The sequence below is a fragment of the Salmo salar genome, chromosome ssa03 (genome assembly GCF_905237065.1).
Source record: "Salmo salar chromosome ssa03, Ssal_v3.1, whole genome shotgun sequence".
NCBI lineage: Eukaryota > Metazoa > Chordata > Actinopteri > Salmoniformes > Salmonidae > Salmo > Salmo salar.
The window spans coordinates 33,636,692-33,654,532 of NC_059444.1; the positions used below are offsets into that span (position 1 = coordinate 33,636,692).

Consider the following 17,841-nt stretch of genomic DNA (forward strand, 5'->3'; position numbering starts at 1 on the left):
CAAACTAAGTCTAAACACTTTCTTTCATAGAAAGAATAATAACATACATAAACATACAGTTCCTTATGAAAGGATTCACACCGCTTGACCTTTTCCACATTTTGTTGTGTTACAGCCTGAATTTAAAATGGATTAAATTTAGATTTTTTTTGTCACACACAATACCACATAAAGTCAAAGTGGAATAAAGTTTTACATTTTTTTTTACCAATTCATTTAAAATGAAGGGCTGAAATGTCTAGAGCCAATGAGTATCCAACCCCTTGGTGAAGCATGGTGAAGTTATTAAGTACACTTTGGATGGTGTATCAATACACCCAGTCACTAAAAAGATACAGGCGTCGTTTCTAACTCAGTTGATCGAGAGGAAAGAAACCACTCAGGGATTTCACCATGAGGCCAATGGTGACTTTAAAACAGTTACAGAGTTTAATGGCTGTGATAGGAGAAAACTGAGCATTGATCAACAACATTGTCGTTACTCTCCAAAGCTAACCTAATTGACAGAGTGAAAAGAAGGAAGCCTATACAGAATAAAAATATTCCAAAACATGCATCCGGTTTGCAACAAGGCACTAAAGTAATACTGCAAGAAATGAGGCAAAGCAGTTAATTTTTTTTGCTGAATACAAAGTGTTATGTTTGGGGCAAATCCAACACAACACATTACTGAGTACCACTCTGCATATTTTCAAGCATAGTGGTTTTCCTAGAGGAAAAGCTGTGGTGTATTCAATTTCTACTATATTTAGTAGGAAAAGCTAAGTCGTTTTCAGGTTGAATATTGTCGCTAAAAAGCCACAGTAATCCTTACAAGAAGTAGCTGTTTGATATTTCACCATAACATTTTTGAATGTTCATTAAAATCGTTCAATTTAAATTGTTACTCTGGCAACATGTTCCCTGGAAACAGAAGCCATGTTGAACTCGCCTTTGACTCAGTCTGCTTTCCAACAGACACTGGGAGATTAATGAATCGTTCAGTAGGACAATAACCTAAAACACAAGGCCAAATCTACATTGGAGATGCTTACCAAGAAGACAGTGGATGTTCCTCAGTGGCCGATTTACAATCTTGACTTAAATCTGCTTGAAATTCTATGGCAAGTCCTGAATATATTGGTTTCTAGCGATGATCAACATTCAATTTGACAGAGCTTGAAGAATGTTGAAAAAAATAATGGCCAAATATTGTACAATCCAGGCATGCAAAGCCCTTAGAGACTTACCCAGAAAGACTCACAGCTGTAATCGCTGCCAAAGGTGATTAGAACATGTATTGACTCAGGGGTGTGAATACTTATGGGAATTAGATATTTCTGTATTTCATTTTCATTAAATTTGCTACATTTAAAACATATATTTTCACTTTGTCATTATTGGGTATTGTGTGTAGATGGGTGAGAATTTTTTTTTTATATAATTCAAGCTGTAACACAACAAAATGTGGAATAAGTCAAGAGGTATGAATACTTTCTGAAGGCACTGTACATACATACATGTTAATAATTAGCAGCATACAAAGGGGAAAGTCTTGATAGTTTCAGTGATGCTGCTATTTCTAAGGTTGGAGGAGAAAGAATAAGCCAGGGATCAGAATCAGATACACAGTTTTTGGTCATAGTTTTACAGCAACTGCATCTGGGTTACCACTTGCCATCAGATTGCTGTTCATGACATACAAAGTATACGCTGAGGAGCATTTCAGATTACAATAAGTAATAGCTTACAGATAACATAGCATACGTGCATTCATGGGCATAACAAAAAACAGAAATATTCTAGTGGGCAATTCCCTTTCACAAACGTTCATTCTCAAACACTAAATAGCATGGGTTTGTCTGCACCGGGTCACGTGGTGATATACACACTGTGTTTCGGTGAACGTTACTAACACTGATAAAAACGAGGAGAATAAGCTTCATACTCTTCAACTAGACACAAGTGCTGAACTTTCAAACTCACTTTAGACTGACCACCTCATGCTCCTCCAGCTGAAAGTAATTTGTCTTTGGGCTAAACTTTGTTTTATCATCGATCGTACTGTGGCCAAACCTCTTGTAGCAAGGTTCCGATGAGACATTTATAGTACATTGTATAGGGATACACGTCAATGCTTTCTCAATATTCTTAATTTCAAACCTGTTGTTTGGTTGATTTGTGCTCATGTGCTTTTTGAGATCAGAATAATCCCAATTAATACCACAGATAAAAAAAAAGCCAGAGGATTTGAGAACATGAAATGTAAAAACAACATTCACTTAGGTACAATTGCATTCTAACCCCAACATTAGTACCAGGTTAACACTAGATCTATATTTAACATTAAAAAAATCCCATTCACTCAGTCGAAAAGTTAGTTACCACTTATATACCACAAATGTAGAGTAGAATATGTGCTTTTGAGTGTATCAATAGCTAGGTTTCCATCCAGTTGACGACAGATTTTCATGCGAATATTCTAAAATCTGCATAAATTAAATCTGCTCAGTTTCCCACCAGATATGTGTTTCCATCAAACGGACTTGTTGCAGATAAAAGTCTGTATGTGATGACGTAGTGCACATAAAACATACTTTCGCGGTTGAATTCCCATACAAGTTAAATGGGTTTCCATCACATTTTCAACTCTACTGATCGTTTTGTCACAAAACAATGTTGCGTTATATAGCGAATGTGCCTACTCTGGTATTGGCACGTGCGCTCTAGCCAACAGCTCGCAGATACAGTGCGGTAATACGCCGACATGATGAGATTATTATGGACAAAATAGCGAGATTATTTTTATTTGTCAAACGGTAGCCAAGCATCGATTATCATGTCACCAGAATAAGTATCTTGATATTTATTGGAAAGGTGCATCAAGCTCATCACAGTGCAATGTCACCCCCCTGTGAAGTTCATCGTAATTTATTTAATCTGTAGCCTAATAAATGGCATTCTTTTACAAATCGTAGTGGGAGGACCACACAACAAGTCATCGCGTGACTCGAAGATAAAAGCATTTCCAGCGTCATTTTTTGCATTATTAATTTTACCAACACAAAAAGTTTGCACATTGTCTAAAGTATTTTGTTTTGTCGAAATTTGGAAGTTTACTAGGCAAATTTGCTGTTTCCATCAGGCCTTTCATTACATTTCTATATCCGACATGAACAAATAAAAAGGTTGGATGGAAACCTGGTTATGGTAATACAAAGTTGAGAACATAGCTCAGAAATGCTGTTTTTTGTAGATATATAAACTCATAAGCATTTTATTTAAAAAATAACACCATGAGGGTGGAGAGCAGAGAGTACCACAGAATATTTTGAAAAATATTGTTGTCACTATCTGGGCAAGCGGCAAAGTCGTAAACCCCTCCAATTTCTACAATTTATCTTCCTCAAATCTGATTTTAAACCTAACCCTAACCTTAACCATGCTGCTAACCTTATGCCTAACCGTAACCTTGAATTAAGATTAAAAATATACATTTTGTTTTCATACAGTTTTATAATATAGCCAATTTTTACTTTGCTGCTGGCCTATCTAGTGGGAATAGAAAAATATGACATGTTCATCATAGATTGTATGGTGTCCCAAAGGTTTAGACAGTGCTGTTATGCTCTACATGAAGGTGACGACACAGAGTACACAGATAATTCACCAATATGGTGCTTGTCAACAGCACAGTTTATATAGCCCGTATAAAACCTACAGCTCTCTTTTCTTGTGTCAGGAAACCAATACCTTGAAACACCTTTCTGGAAATCACTGGAAGTCCCTCCTTGGCTACAATCAGCCCACTCTGTAATGGTCTCCTCTTTTGCCTCTATCGATGAGATGGTGTTCATCAACATCATCAACGTCATCATGTTGTTTGTCTGAATGGAGCCTCCATGGGCGCACCTCTGTGTTCTAGAACTACCACAGCATTCTAAGACAGAGGCTGAATCCACCGCATCACATGACAGGCGGCTATATTTCTTTTGCCTATTAGCTGACTGTACTATAGCCGAGTCGGTTAACACTAGATCAAAGTCAAATCAAAGCCTCTCAAGTTCTCTGAGCCCGACTCGTACAGTAGCTTCTTGTTTTATATGTTGAAGTCTTAAAATTTTTTAAAAAAATGGGGTGAGGTGCAGAAAGAGTGGTGCCAGAGGCCCTATCTATTTGCAGGTGTGAACATCGTAGACTCGAACACACTCCTGGCAGCTGACGTAGCAGCACCAGTGGAAGATACAGTGGCACTTCTCCTTCCGTTTCTCCGTCTGGGTGTTGTGTCCCCGGCCACAGCACAGCAAGTCGCAGCCGTCAATGCCGTGCGACGTCAAGTTACAGGTGCGATCGCGTGTCCCGAACGAGCCTGTTTCTGGGTTGGGTTCGCAGAAGTTGGGCGAGCTCTCGTAGTAGACCAGGTCTCGCTCCGTGGGGGGTTTGAAGAAGTTGTACTTGCTTCTCAACGTCTCCACCCAGCCACGGGACTCCTTGTGTTTCTCCACCACCATCTCTGAAGCACTGTCATACTTGTCCTTCATGTAGTCTCCAATCACTCTGAAGTCAGGCTGGGACCACCAGCACGTCTTCACCTCACAACTGCCGGACAGGCCGTGGCACTTACACTTCAGAAACATGTTGTCATTCAGAGACTGAGGGAGAGATAGACGCAGGGATGCAATTAGTTTAATGAATGTTAAGTCTAACTAACACTTGGGGATGTTTATGAATGTTTAATCCATAAGGCTGATATTATCAGTGATGCAGAGCGAGAGAGAGAGAGAGAGAGAGAGAGAGAGAGAGAGAGAGAGAGAGAGAGAGAGAGAGAGAGAGAGAGAGAGAGAGAGAGAGAGAAAATGTCTCACTGTTCGTCCAGCCTCGTTGTTGTGGCGGTTCATGGCGGAGCGCGCATCGGGCCGGTTCTCACGGGCATCTGCAAACTCCCGGGACACCATACTGCCGAACTCCACGTCCTCGCTGCAGCCGCCCCACTTCCAGCCCTCGCCGGGCGGACCCTTGTGGCGCGTGTCACAACCACAGATGGTGGCCGAACCCTCTGCACAGGACCGTGTCACCGCGAACGCCACACCAGCTGATGCGATGGCATGAACGAATGCTGACTCACGCGTGGCTGTAAAGAGAGGGAGAAGTAGATGTCATATTTATATATCTATCGTATGGGTGCATTCTTACAGACGTGAACAACCACATAGGTCTTTACGCAACGCTGCTTGTAAGCAGCTCAGTTCTTGTGTGTAGGATCTCTGTTTGTGAATGAGTATAGTTCATACAGATGTAGGATCTAAATTTGATCACTCTTTTGTGGCTGTGAATTTTCCCACAAAGCAGAAAATGCAAAATTGTAGTGTATTTCAGTTTTAAAAAGTCTTCTAAAGTTTGCAAATTCCACTTTGAAATTTCAGACTTGATTTGCCCTGACGAGAAATGTATCAACCCCTACAAACATGTCCATTAAATGTCCATCATAAATGTCCATCAATGTCCATCATAATAATCCACATTTCCTGTTGCTGAAGGATTATTTTCCTGCTGTAGCAAACCAGCTCAAATTAAGATCCTACATCTATATGGTTTACATACAGGTCCATACATCTGAAACCATTGCAGTGCAGAGAATGATAAATTGTTACCAATAACTTTGCTCGAATGTACCCATTAATGTATCTCAAAAAGCATGTAGGAATTCAGATCAGTGTCTACAGAACGATGATGCTGGCACCTGCTACTTTTCTGTGCTGTCCTGTATAATACTATATAATACTGTAAATGTCACACATCAACCCTACCAAAGCAAATATTCCATTTACGTAATCATTAGGCCACACTTGTTCGTGAAACAATGCTCCACACAAACAATGCTCCATCAAGCTCCGATCCGTACACATTCCATAGACAGTGTCATAGACATCTGCAATGTATGACTATGTTGATTGGCATGCCAATACAATTCAATCCAATCCAATCTGATCTGCTTGAGCAATCAAGGACAGTCATCTGTCTTGGGTGTGTGTGCGTGTGGTGAGAGAGGGAGGGAGAGAGCAAGCGATAGAGGGAGGGAGGTCTCTGTCTGTCTGACATAGTTTACTGGTGACTCATCATCAGAAACTTCCAGGGAGATGAGAGGAAGAGACAGGCCTGACAGGACTATAATTAACAGACTCAATTAAGCTTTTGAAAGGTTAGGAAAATGGCCTCACACTATAAGACTAAGCCGAGACACAACAGGGAGGGAGAGAGAGGGAGAGAGAGAGAGAGAGAGAGAGGGAAGGTTCAGGGATGTGTCGTACATGTCAAACTATAACCATTTAATATGAGGTGCAATGTTTCAGTGAGGTCTCGTTGACGTTCCACTGTCCCTGATTTTTACAGGATCCCTTATGACAGGAAGGATTCCCTGGATATATGTGCTTAGGTCTTGTATGGTCTTGCACAATGACAAGAACAGAGAGACAGCTAGGAAGAGAGGGTAGTAGAAGGGGAAGAGAGCGAGAGGAACAGGGAAAAGGAGAGCAAAAGGATGACGGGAGGGAAAAAGAGAGAAAGAGTGAGAGAGTTGGACAAGAAGAAGAAAAAAGAGAGAAAAGGGGAGGGAGTTGGGGAGGGAGAGAAAGAGTGAACAAGTTGGGGGGGAGAGTGAGAGAGAGATAAGTAAATGACTATGGGGAGTAGGTACTGTGTGAGCTCCTCCCAGGCTGCAGGTTTCAACCAGTTTGAGGAATAAGGGGCATTAAGAACAATGATGCAACAGAGGTTTACTGGCATCCATTCTCCATCACACCCTCCCTTAGCAGGACTGTACCAAGCACTATTATGGTTTACTCTGGGATGTCGCATCTCAGCATTGAAACTAAAGGCTTCCGCATGCTTCGGGTCGGCTGGCGCCTAGACGAACTCAGCTAGGCGAACCGAATGAGTGTGCACGCACACTCCCCTAAAAGACCTTCGCTTGAAAAACAAGATTTATTTTATTTCAATTGAAAAAAGTGCCAATGGTACTTTGTCCATCTTGAGACGCCGTAGCCAGTATACGCCAGTCAAAAGATCTGTCATTAATTTTGATGTTTTTGCCCAGTAGATGTTAGTCGTGCGATTTTTCATTTAACTAAGATGTTTGGTGCAGTATTTCTTAAGTGAAAAAATGTGCATGAAAACGAGTCGTCTATCATTGAACGACAACAATCACTTCATTGAAGAATCCCTACTATTGACCAATGACCGATGAAGGGACGTAGACTTTGGCTACCGAACTTCGGCTTGCCTCCAAAATTCTTTTTGGTGAGCACGAACAGCATAAAAAAAAAAACGTACCTGATACCAAAATGTGTCACAAAATGTGACCAAAGTGTCGTCATAATATAGGCACAAACTGTTCAGAACTATTTCGGACGGGAAGGATGCGGATGACTTAACAGTCTAGTATAGATTAGTTGAACGTCTATAGTCCAGTTGACATGTTACTGAGAGTTTATTGAGTATCTATAGACAGACTATACAAAGAAGTGCTACCCAACCTTATCCCCAGTATCTCTAATATCCTTTGCTGCTCCTTGCTCATAATGTTTTGAAATTGTGTGATATATATACACCGCGGATTGGGAAAACAGAATAAAAACAGAATAAAGGGCTAATTTATTTGCTTGAATCCCATCCAAAAATGTCTTCCTTTGAAACGTACAGATAGAACTTTACAAATGACAGCACAGTTAATGTTGACTGAATTCTTATTCCATTACCCTGAAGCAGTCACTAGGTGGTGGCTGGTAGTTGGAGGTATGAATGGTCTAAAGCTTGGGAGGGTGTCTTTTCTATTTTATTATCAGGAAGCCAATAAACCACGGGTCAAACCCTTACGGCTTACTGACAATGATGCCGCGGAGCAAAGAAAGGGGGAGAGAGGAGGGAGAAATGGAGGGATGAGACCAAAAGAAAGGAAAATAAGATCTCTGGGGACAAGATGAGGAAAAAGAAGGAGAGACGGAGAAACAAGAACTAGGTCCTGACATCTAGGGGTGGGTGGTGGGTGGGACAGACCAGGGCTTACCTGGAACAGAATGTGTCGGGGGGTGCCTAGCCTAAGTGGACTGATTACTTGTGACCCCCCCCCTATCATAGTTTGCCGGACCCTGGCATGGCAAGTGGTCCCAACGACCTGCTGGGGGGCTGAATCCCCTATTGTGCTGCCACTGTCACGCCGCGTTAGCCCCACAATGGCCCCAGATATTTTATATGAATTCTGCCCTCGCCAGTGATTAGTGGGGACCAAGTTAAGTCATAGCAACAGAGAACTATGCGTTGGCCAGACCCCGCATGTCGGCAGACTGGGAAATCCCTATTCAAATGGTTTAATAAAACAATCTAAAGGGCGTGTGAATGGGGAAAAGCGCTTTCTCTCCCGGCTTAATCTCATGGTTGCAGAGATATTGTGCTCCGAGCAGCGCCCAGTGGGGTGCGGGGCTAAGGTCCCCCCATCAACTCCATTTACCACACCCATTCTTTCTTTCTTAGCCAGAGTTAATGATATTATGGTGCGCTAACCTCACCTCCCCCAGCATGGAGAAACATGCACTTTATGAAAAGCAGGGCCCTCTTAGCACATCCTAAACTGTAACACTTTCTCATCCTGAGGTCAGGGGTCATAACCTGAATTCCCTGACTGACCTTTTCACTGCTTGGTTTAGTTGAGGCATTAAGCACCTAGGAGAAGCATAGAAAGTGCATCACTTGAACGCATTGACATTTGAACACCTAGAATATAAAAGCAGATGCACTGCCTTTATTTTCCATCTAAGACAGTTATTTTTTATATATCAGTCCATCAATCAAGTAAAAATATCCTGATTTTCCAGCCCTTGTGACTATGGTTGTCAGTGGCACATTATTCTCGAGAGTATTGCAGTACTATAAAGTCCAACTGTGAAATGAATACCGAACTATAATTCACAATTGGGACAGTACCACATATTATTGCTAATTGTGAGTCCATATCATATTCACTTACAGGTATTACATAATGGAGACCTAGCCTATCAGAAAGACACTCAATATCTTTTTTATCCATTTAATCCACTGGTGTGACTAACAGTGCATGTTTATACCTGTGAGACTGAGCTTTTGAGTCTGTGTTCGTGTGACTGTCTGTCCACTCTTGTTGGCCTTCCCTGTTCTAAGCAACTCTATAAGTCACACTAGGGTTTTGCTACTTCTCCTACTCCAAGTGCGCCAAACAAGCTCTCCAACGAATGTCCCTGTCCTGTTCGACGCACGCACGCACGCACGCACGCACACACACACACACACACACACACACACACACACACACACACACACAAACTGAGAACACCTGCACAGTTTGCTTCCCCTTTCATCACAGATAGATTCCAGCGGCCCATGTTTTGACACTTTGGTTAATGTAAATTAATGAGTGCTGACGCAGACATAGCCTGGAGGTATGCTAGGCCCTGTGACAAGGGCAGGGAGGGCGGAGAGTGGAGAGAAAGAGAGGGAGAGAGAGAGAGAGAGAGAGTGAAAGAGGAGGGAGAGAAAGAGAGAGAGGAGAGAGAGAGCGAGAGAGAGGGAGAGAGCGAGAGAGAGCGACAGAGTGAGAGAGACGAAGAGAGCTCAGGAAGAGCTCCAGTTTAACGTGAGGGAGAAAGATAACTGGCTGCCCATGATCTCTGTCATGATTATCGGATAAGGATGGTTCCACATGCATTCATGTAAACAAATGATGGAAAACACCAAGGAAAACTGTCCCAAAACCGAATAGATCCGAATACGATGTAGAATGTTTGCATAACAGCACATCTGCATGATACTGTTTGTTTGATGTGTACTGAACAAAAGGAGAGATAGTGTGAGTGAGAGGGTGTGATCAGTACAACGGGTTGTTGCCAGAACCAGCAATAAGTCACTCAGTGTTTCAGGGCATTCTATAACCTGTGTGTCTATTCAAATACGTGTATTCTCTGTCATACACTGAGTGTACAAAACATTTCCATGACATAGACTGACCAGGTGAATCCAGGTGAAAGCTATTATCCCTTATTGATGTCACCTTAAATCCACTTCAATCAGTGTAGATGAAGGGGAAGAGACAGGTTAAAGAAGGATTTTCAAGCCTTGAGACAATGAAGACATGGATTGTCTGGCTTGAGGGTGATTAGGCAAGGATGGAGGATGAATGGGCAAGACAAAAGATTTAAGTGCCTTTGAAGGGGGTATGATAGTAGGTGCCAGGCGCACCGGTTTGAGTGTGTCAAGAACTGCAACGCAGCAGTTTTTAACGCTCAACAGTTCCATGTGTATATCAAGAATGGTCCACCACCCAAAGCACATCCAGTCAATGTGAAGCATTGGAATCAAAATGGGCCAGCATCCCTGTGGAACGCTTTTGACACCTTGTAGAGTCTATGCCCCGACAAATTGAGGCTGTTCTGCGGGTAGAAGGGGGTACAACTCAATATTAGGAAGCTGTTCCTAATGTTTTGTAACCTCAGTGTATAAATCCATTCTAAATCACACATATTTTCCTTCAGTCATCCTTTCCCTACCTACGTGATGCCATATACAGTAGGTTATGTATCTGAAGGAGCAAACTTGAGTCCTGCTCTTTCCTCAGCTTTGCCTGGAAGCTGTTCAGGGGGATGCCTGCCAATAAACTGGTTAAGACAAGGGATCGGTATTAATAGGCTAACTAACAGATAGGTGCAAAGCTTTTGAGGCCTATGGTTCCTTTCAGCCTTTCTCCCAATAAAAAAGCCTAAGGAGGAAACAAACACGCATCCGTCTGCTCAGCAGACAAACAGAACAGACACTAGCCTTGCCGGGGGACAATGGACCCGATGCGCAGACAAATACAAGCATCAATCAAAGCAAATGAAATGAGAAACTTCTCCCTTACTAAGCCCTATCAAAAGACCCTGAGCCCTGCCAGTCACTCTACCCGGACCCTGACAAAGACACTTAATCCAACCACTTTGACCTCTCACGTTTTTTAAGGGCTTCACTGACCTTAATCCAATCAAAATGATTTACTAAAGTCCCCCCAGACCCAAAGAGTAGCCTGGCCCGGCTGCCTCTCTCCCCACCTCCCCTTTCCACCCAGTGCCCCTGCAATTTAGACAAGGAGGGAGAGAAGCCATGGGGGTGATGTGGAGGTATTTACACCACAATGAGGCCAGGGACTGTGAACCCCTATCATTACCCACCTACTTGAGCTCAAGCCTTCTCCATCAATGTAACAACTGGCTCAAGAGTTTATTAAAAGCAATTGCCCCAACTAACCCCAAATCACACTATAGTAAACATCAGTCTTTTCCAAATCCAGTTGACAGGTTTAGACCCCCCCCCCTCTCTTTTTCCTCTTCCCCCTCTCCTCTCCTTTACCCCTCCATGCTCCTCTCTGCTCATCCTCTACCCTTGACTACTGGCAACTAATCCCAGGGTCTCAGTGCAATAGTGTGGAGACAGAGAATCCACTAGCTTCATGATATGACAGCTGAATAATACAAGGATGAACATTTTTAGAGTAAAATATGGGTGCTTCTTCTTCGGTTAACTTAATCTCAAATAGAGATGATAGAACAGAAATTAGAAAACGTAATTTTCTGCTTGAATTTCATTTATAAGGTCTGACTTCATCCCTATTTTACACACCTCACATAGAAGCTGAGGGGAGGGAGAGGGGGGGCCTTGAAGGGGATTCCCTTCCAGAGAAAATTCCAACAAAAGACAACATTCTCCACCCAAAGTGTGTATACACATCATTTCATCTGTTCAAACAGCTCATAGCTGAGTGACTCTCACAAGTCTATTTGAACAAGGATTTTAATTGCATATGATACTCTCTCTCTCTCTCTCACACACACACACACACACACACACACACACACACACACACACACACACACACACACACACACACACACACACACACACACACACACACACACACACACACACACACACACACACACACACTGACTGAGGCAGGATGGAGTTAAAACAGTTGTTTGTTTGATCTATCAACTAACAACATAATATAACAACAACTTACAACACAATGGTCTTATTCTATCCTCTCAATATCAACACCAGTTGCAGCCCTGATTAAAGTGAGTGGTAGAGTTTTAGTCGAGACAGGGTTAGGAATCGTTTCTCATTTGAAATGCCAAGCATTACCAACATTGACAGGCAAGGAAATTATTATAGTACACTAGTATTCTTTCAAGAACTTGGGAACAGATACGGGGAAAACACTCACTGCATGTATTCAAGTCATGCAGGAAAATAATGTCACTTGTATTATACAGCACAGTAATGTTTTTTTCTAATGTAGCAAACAGGTTTAAGACTTGGTTCTCACAGTTAAGACTTGGTTCTCAAGTGTTATTAAATGTATAATGTAGGCTGTCACCCATAGCCATCCTGTTCTGTGGATGAGTAGCCCAGTAGGAGAAATGCCAAGGCTGCACTGTTTTATTATAGTGCCTTTTTCTCTCAAGATATGTTGTTACCTTTGTCAAGCACTGGTCCAAAGATGGCTAGTTTGCAGTGTTTTATGAGTGTCATGTCCTGACCATAGTAAGATGTTATTTTCTATGGTAGAGTAGGTCAAGGCGTGACAGGGGATGTTTTGTGTTTTTCTATGTTTTCTATTTCTATGTTCTTAGGTTCTAGTTTTTGTATTTCTATGTTGGCTTGTTTGGGATGATCTCCAATTGGAGGCAGCCGGTCCTCGTTGTCTCTAATTGGAGATCATATTTAAGTAGGGGTTTTTCTTCCTGGGTTTTGTGGGTGATTATATTTTGAGTAGTGTTTGTTTCTCTCTGCGTCACGGTTTGTTGTTTTTGTCAATTCAGTTATTTATGTATTGCAAAGTTTCACGGATTAAATAAAATGTGGAACTACAACCACGCTGCACTTTGGTCCGATCCTTTCGACAGCCGTGACATTGAGCAGTGGTGGAAAAAGTACCCAACTGTCATACTTGAGTAAAAGTAAAGATGCCTCAATAGAAAATGATGCAAGTAAAAGTAACAGTCACCCAGGAAAATTCTACTTGAGTAAAAGTCTAAAAGTATTTGGTTTAAAATATACTTAAGTATTAAAAGTAAATGTATAAATAATTTCAAATTCCTTATATTAAGTAAACCAGATGGCACCATTTTCTTGTTTGAACGGAAAGCCACGGGCACACTCCAACATTCAGACATCATTTACAACGAAGCATGTGTGTTTAGTGAGTCCGCCAGATCATAGGCAGTAGGGATGACCAGGGATGTTCTCTTGATAAGTACGTGAATTTGACTCTTTCCCTGTCCTGCTAAGCATTCAAAATGTAACGAGTACTTTTGGGTGTCAAGGAAAATGTAAAAAGTACAATACATTCTTAAGGAATGTAGTAAAGTAAAAGTAGTCAAAAGTATAAATAGTAAAGAACAGATACCCCCAAAAACTACTTTAGTAGTACTCTTAAGTATTTTTACTTAAGTACTTTACACTACTGTTCATGAGTGTGTCCTGCATTCTCTTATAAATCTATTACCATACATTACCTTTGTCCAGCACTGGTCCGAAGATGGCCTTGTCGTTGATGGTGGTGCAGTTCCAACGACGGCCCCTGAATTGATGCTGGCACTCCTGGATGCCGATCTTCACCCCTTCTGCCACACTGGGCATGATCTCCACATAGTTCCGGCAGAATCGCAGCTGCTTGGGCACCAGGCCAGGAATGGAGCCGCACAGGATGGGCTGGGAGCCCAGGGACGAGTACTGGTGGCCCACCGCTAGGGACCTGCACGGGGAGAGAGGAGGCAGTGACATGATATACTGACTGCTTGTGTGTGTCTCTCTTTCTTTGTGTGTGTATGTTGTGCTTATGTGTGTACGTGCAGTGTGTGTGTGTGTGTGTGTGTCAGATGTTACCATTAAGCATCAATGCCTTATCCCTCTATCTATCCCCTCTGTAGCCACCTGGCCTTTGTGTGGATTTAAACCGCAGTCCCAGTGCTATACTCCACAAAGTTAACCACGCCACGAGGAAAGATGAAAGTCCCCCCGTGAACCCAAAGTGGTTCATAGACCTCTAGGTTGACAACTTGGAAGCTTCACCTTGTTATTACAGAGAACCACAACTTTTTTTAAGTGTCCACACGCTAAACAGGCCCTTGACTTAGGGTAATGAGAGTACAACTGTACATTGAGACTTCAGACGGATGTATTAATTACATATCTATCCATCCATCCCCCTTTCTCTTTGAGGACGGATATTCTGGGATGCAACAAGTGCAAACTTGATTGTTCTCTGATTATATCTTTCTGTGTGTGTGTGTGTGTGTGTGTGTGTGTGTGTGTGTGTGTGTGTGTGTGTGTGTGTGTGTGTGTCTTTCAATTAAGGTGTTAACATCGCTCGTAACCATGGAAACGTGACAACTATCTCGGTGCTGTCATCTCATGTTATGTCATTGTGGTACTTTTGAAGAAGACTTTTGAAGCAGCATGCTGTAATTGTAATTGTTTGATCTAAAGAACGCAGTCAATCTGGCTCCAGTCAGTTTGTATTCCACTCTTTTGTACAGTGGCCTACTACCGTCAGTGGGAGGGTCGAGAGTGGGAGGATGACAACCATCCAATGAGGATGAAAGGAAGCATGTACATGAGCATGAAATTAGATTAAATGATGGCCACTATGTTCTAACAACAGCTGATACACGTTATTGTCCCCACGGGGGGAACTATTTTGGACACATTGATAGCAAATATATTTCACTTCAATTATCCATTCCACAATATAGGTGCTTGGTTGAGATCCTACTGTATTTCACCCATGTATTACAATATATTAATAAGATACACTCAGACCACACTCATGCACTTCCACATAAAGCTTTTAACATACAGTATTTTCCTTCACTCCTCACTCACTGTTCCTCTGCTCTGCTCCTCATAATCCATCACATTGTTTTCATCTAGCCACCATGCATTTATTTCCATTCACCCTCTCCCAGAGTACTACATACAGTTTAGGGTTAATTCCATTCCAATTACTATCCATTGTTGTCAGCTCAGGTAAATACAGCTCATAGAGACGATAGGATTGGATAAACCTCATTCTATGAATGGGATTGTTATATCAATCAATTCACCATGAATAAAAACGTATTATATTACAACCGTAACATAACATTTGATCTAATAACTGACTTCCTATTGTCATTGGCAAGGCAACTACTGCATAGTAGCAACAAGTTCCTTGTTGGCACTGCAGTCAACAGCTCCTTCTGCAGTAAACTCAGTCCTCACTGAAGCTGCTATTGATGACAGTAATCTGGCGATCCACGTCTGAGTGATTTGGCCATTATGACAGAGACAGACAGTGCAGTGTTTGTTTGCACAGTGATCTGCTCCAACCTCCAACAGTAGAACAAGGGAGTTTTACACTCATCCAAAATAACAGGAGCTGGACAAAAAGAAGATCAAGTACATAGAAAGAAGGGATATCCGCTCACTGTTTCTGACACTCCCAAACGTGGCTCCGACAGTAGGCCTCAAGCCAGAGCAGGTGGGAGCAGGCAGGACTTGCGCAGCTCAATTATCTCACTATCTGTTGACCTGGGCAACGATGTTAAAGAAGTAATCACTCTGTGATCACAACAACAAGATTATCATACAGAGCCCGAGTCTCACCCCAGGCATTTCTAAATTCCACTTCTAAAAAAGAAATGATTTAACCGTATCACTCTACACTGCGAGGTTTACCAGAGACTTCGTAGCATTGAGATTGTCATTAGAACCATCTTACGATGTATCTTTAGTAGCCGATCTGTTTCCCAGAGGCTTCATTAGTAACGTTGCTCTTAAAAACGTTCGCACATCTACGAGTGATCCAGATACTTGTAGAGGAGCTAAAGTGCATCGTTAGATGCTTTTTGCCCTTCCGCATCACTTTACTCGCAGAAGATCTCCGTTAAACATATGATCAAGATGTTTAGGCATCTGTCTGACTGTAAGCTCTAATAACTTCAGAACAAAGTTGACTACAAATACAAAGTGCCAAAGTATTTGCAATTATTATCAACAAGTGATAGATAAAATAATGCTTCAAATGAAAACCGAGATAACTGCATTAAAAGATAAATATGCTACATGAGCCTATATATTTCAATCATATTAAAATCATATTGAGTTTTATTTTTGCCACTAGGCTACTTACTGCCTGTCATTTTTGCCTCAATATGCTTCATGATGTGTGACAAGATATTATGGCAAGATCTGAGTGGAGAAGGCTGATCCGAGAACAGTGTTGCTTTTCTTTCGATCCAACCAGTGTCGACCAATGGCTAAAGATGCACTTAGAGAATGTTCTCTCTGCGTGCTTGTTCCGGGAAACACTTAAAAATGTTGCCTCGGAAATAACGATGCGACTGGTACGATCATCGTAATGCTTAAGTTACATTGCAACTGGAGAACGAGACCCAGGTCGTCCCTGAGAGACAGGCTGACCTTGTGTACCAGACGTTTGCGTCGCAAATCAAGTCAATGTAGCAGATATATTGTTTGCTCTAACAAATGAAGCTTAACTGAATACACCTAGTCTCATGCGTCTGCTTTCAACCTCTTGTCTGTAGCCTACATACGTCAATGGGTTACCGAGTAAGTGTAGCCATTTAGTACTTTCCAAAGTATATCCCCGAGCAAATGGCGGAGCAATGTGTCATGCTCACTTTAAAGGCTTTCCCATATTATTTTCCTTGGCTCAGAGACATGACTAGACCTCTGGTTAATCATATATGAGAAATACAAAAAGAAAGACAGGGGGGAAACAGGCTCTAAAAGAGTCTGAGAGGATATCAAGTCCTCACAGCCTGCATTTTGTCTGCAATACATATGAACGAAAGCAAGCACGTCAGTAAACAAGGAAACTCCTATTCCAAATTGACCTCTCTTTGGTGCTTGTCAATCCGCACCCTAAGGCGCTAAGCTGAGCACAGCAGACCTCGCACAACAGAAACCTGAGTCCACATCACAACCCACCGCAGACACTTGCTCCTAATAGCCATAACATGTAGAGCAGGAATGTGATGACTTCTGAACCATGCCAAGTGAAACCAGCAACACAAGTACAGCCCCTTCCGCAAGTGTGAGCAGATAAGATCTTGTCTGGGAAAGACTGAGGGAGGAAGAAGGGAAAACAAGTGGCACAGCTTTTAATTTGACCTGTAGACGTTCTGTTCTGCCAGGAAGAACTTGTGAATTTCTCTGTGGGTGTTGAGTGAGGTCAGCAGGTGGAAGAAAACAAACAGCGGCAAGGTTCCAACCTATCCCACTAGCTACATAGATACTGTACTACTGTATATGTTTTTATCTCACCATTGTGCTGCGCTTATTTTTGTACTGCATTATGCTGTTCCCCATGCCTGATAATATGGTTATACTATTTTAGGTGTTACCTGTTGATTCCTGTTTGACCATGTATGAGCTGGTTAAAGCTAGTATTGTCTGACTACTGTGTGAGTGTATACTGTAGATGATCAGATCAGAACAGGCCAGACAGACAAACAGAACCTGCCTGGACAATACACACAGTCATAAGTCTCGGGACGTACAGGCGTGGCGCTAGTCTCAGCACAGAGGGAGTGGGGTGCTCTCGAGGCGCCCTTCTGACCAAATCATTTAAAAAATGAATAGCTGATATGGCCTATCATAAAACACAAATTAGGCATCAACACTAAGGATGTCAACAGTTAACCGTTAGTTGGTTAACTGCTGAAAATAAATTTGACTGGTCAAGCTTATCGGTCTACAGGTCATTTGCATAATTTAGTGGAATTAAATGTGTGT

The 17,841-nt window shown here is 42.1% G+C and overlaps 1 protein-coding gene across 1 annotated transcript in view; it reads right to left on the reverse strand.

Moving 5' to 3' along the window:
* Positions 1-2,901: 2,901 nt before the first annotated feature.
* The window catches only part of LOC106599872 (protein Wnt-3a), a 30,030-nt gene continuing 15,090 nt past the window's right edge, over positions 2,902-17,841 (reverse strand). The window contains exons 2-4 of the mRNA XM_014191223.2: positions 13,557-13,795; positions 4,845-5,110; positions 2,902-4,631 (exon numbers count right to left, since the gene is read on the reverse strand). Of these exons, the coding sequence (XP_014046698.1) occupies positions 4,152-4,631; positions 4,845-5,110; positions 13,557-13,795 (985 nt within the window). The 3' untranslated portion in view covers positions 2,902-4,151. The remainder of the gene's footprint in view (positions 4,632-4,844; positions 5,111-13,556; positions 13,796-17,841) is intronic.